At 53.7% G+C, this 2,885-nt stretch overlaps 1 protein-coding gene across 1 annotated transcript in view; it reads left to right on the forward strand.

Annotated features, from left to right (window-relative positions):
* Positions 1–784, forward strand: part of ndufv1 (NADH:ubiquinone oxidoreductase core subunit V1) — a 6,023-nt gene extending 5,239 nt beyond the window's left edge. The window contains exons 9-10 of the mRNA XM_048620813.1: positions 57–202; positions 474–784. Of these exons, the coding sequence (XP_048476770.1) occupies positions 57–202; positions 474–557 (230 nt within the window). The 3' untranslated portion in view covers positions 558–784. The remainder of the gene's footprint in view (positions 1–56; positions 203–473) is intronic.
* Positions 785–2,885: the final 2,101 nt, after the last annotated feature.

Below are 2,885 nucleotides of genomic sequence, written 5' to 3' on the forward strand. Positions count from 1 at the left end.
CTCCCTCTCCCCAGGCCTGCGCACTCTCTAACCCCGCTCTCTCTCCCTCTCTGTAGGGGTAGACTGGATGAACCAGATGCTGTGGCGGTTTGTGAAGGGGGATGCTCGGCCTGCAGAGATTGACATGCTCTGGGAGATCAGTAAGCAGATCGAAGGACACACCATCTGTGCCCTGGGTGATGGAGCAGCATGGCCAGCACAGGTATAACTCCCATCTCACTCAGATTGAGGTGATCACAATATCTCACAGCGTCACCCCTCTCACTGCAACCATACCCCCCAACTCTTCCTCACTCTGTCCTTTCTCCTTGTCTACTCTGTCTGTCTCTCTCTCTCTCTGTATCTCTCTGTCTCTGTCTCTCTCCCTCCGCTGCCTCTCCCTCTGCCTCCCTCTCCCGCTGCCTCCGCCTCGTGTTCTCTGTTTTCCCCCCTCCTTGGTCGTTCCAGCTCTAATGGGTGTCCTCTCGTTGCAGGGTTTGATCCGACATTTCCGCCCAGAGATGGAGAAGAGGATCGCATCGTTCCGGGACGCTGGAGCAGCGAAGGCTGCAGTGTGAACCGAGCCCGGTGCTGAACTGTTAGCAGCTCAGAGGCCGTGCTGCAGTCCCGAGAGAGAGAGAGAGACTCTGTCTGTGTGTGTGAGAGAGAGAGGCCTGTATTTATCAGGGTGGTGCCCTGTCAAGGCTGTGACCTCCTCCTCGTGTAGACGCCAGCTTTTCAGTTCAGGCTGATGGTTGTACTTTTTGAAATGTCTCCGTAGCTCAATAAAACACCCGTTTCTGAATATTCGGGCTGTGCCTGGTTCATTCAGCAACGACATGGAATGAGGGGTTTCACCTACTCACCCAGTACCTTCCGTTTCGGATGGATTTTCCCTCTGTGTACCCCCCCATATCTGTCACTATAACCCCCATCTCTGTCGCTCCACTCCCTCCCCATCTCTGTCGCTCGCTCCGAATCTCTGTAACCTCCTCCAGTCTCCACACACCCTCCCCATCTCTGTCGCTCCCTCGCCATATCTCTGCCCACTCCCCCCTCCCCATTTCTGTCACCTCCTTCCAATCCTGCAGTCCCCTCTCTCTGTCTCTGTCTCTCTCAAGGCCCACAGACAGTACATACTCATGTCTGTATCTGACCTCATTCCTTGTTGTATGTCTAAGAGGAACATGAATTCCAAATCACTGTCTTTAGATTTGTCAGTGTTCACGTCTCATACTCTGATTGTGTAGATGGTACACACTGCTGCGACTGAGCGTTGGTGGTGGGAGGGAGTGGGATGTTTGTGGATGTGGTTGCAATCGAGCGGGGGCTGCTTTGTCCTGGATGGTGTCGAGCTTCTTGAGTGATGTTGGAGCTGCCCCCATCCAGGGGCAAGTGGGGAGTATCCCATCACCGTCCTGCCTTGTTGGGGAAGTTGAGTTGCAGATGAAGTGGAGCCAAGGGGGTGGGGAGTGTACATGTGGTAAGTGGGTTAGCAGGCAGGTCTGTGACTAATTGTTGATGACCTTGTGCCTGGCCACAGTATTGTACAATCGTGAAGGGGCCCTCCAGCCCATCAAACCTATCCCACCAAACATACAGTGCTACCTGTGCCAGTCCCACTTCTACCCCCTCAATCTTCTCTGCTCCAAAAAAAAAGCCCAAGCTTATCCAGCCTCCTTTCATTGCTGAAATGCTCCACCCCAGGGAATCTCCCCCTGCACCCCGTCCAGTACAATCCCATCCTTCCTACAGTGTGGGGACCAGAGCTGCACACAGTGCTCCAGCTGGGGTCTCACCAAAGCCCTGTACAGCTCCAACACCACCTCCCTGCTCTTATAATCTGTACCACAGCGATGTCCCATATTCCTCCTTAACTCCCGCATTAACCTGCTCTACCACCCTCAGGGATCTGTGGGTGAACACCCCAAGATCCCTCTGTCTCTGTGAGCTCCCAGTGTCCTGCCATTCACCGAGTTCTCCCTTGTCCCTTCTTCCAAAGTGCATCACCTCCTATTCCTCATGGTTAAACTCCATCTGCGACTGATGGGCCCATCTGACCAACCCGTTTCTATCCTCCTGTAACCTTACACCTTCCCCCTCCCTGTCACCCCACCCCCAGACAAATCTGTGTATTACCCACAGACTTACACACCCCACCCCCCCAACCAGCAAACTGTCTCCGCTCCATGGTTTAGGAATATCAGACACACTGAAGGGGCCCAAGCACTGATCCCCACGACACACCGAGCCTCCTGTCTCTCTCGCACGCTCAGCCTTCTCCCAACTCCCCCCCCCTCCCTCTGTTTCCCTGCACTGAGATAATTCTGCATCCATCTTGCCAAGTCACCCTGGGTCCCCTGAGCTTGTCCCTTCTGTGTCAGCCCCCCAGGTGGGACCCTGGGCAAAGGCCGAGCTACAATGTAGCCCAGCTCCATTATCTGTGGAATTCACTCGCCTAGAGTATGGAGCATGCGAGGACATTGAGAAAATTTAAAGAGGTTTAGACAGATTTTTGAGCGAGGTGTTGAAGGGTGTGAGAGAACGGACCAGAAAGTGGAGTTGAGACCAAGATGAGATCGGCCGTGATCATAATGAGACGGGGAGGCAGGATCGAGGGGCTGAATGGTCTTTTCCTGCTCTTAGTTTTTATGTGGTTGGTTCCCAGGTTGCTGAATCACCTGTGCGTATGAATATCTAAGGGGGGAGAAGCCATTCGGCCCCTTCAAGGTCAAGGAGCTATCTCTTTTTCTCTGCGGTTAAAAGCCAGCAGTTAGTGTCTTCACTCAGCACCTCAGCGACTTTGTAACTCTGTACCAGTCACCCTGTGCCTTCTACAAGCAGGTGCAAAGTTCCTGGAGGAGGAGGATCAAGGAGCAGCAGATCCTAACCGTGCGAAAGGATTA

This window comes from Rhincodon typus, chromosome 48, assembly GCF_021869965.1.
Source record: "Rhincodon typus isolate 14 chromosome 48, sRhiTyp1.1, whole genome shotgun sequence".
Lineage (NCBI taxonomy): Eukaryota > Metazoa > Chordata > Chondrichthyes > Orectolobiformes > Rhincodontidae > Rhincodon > Rhincodon typus.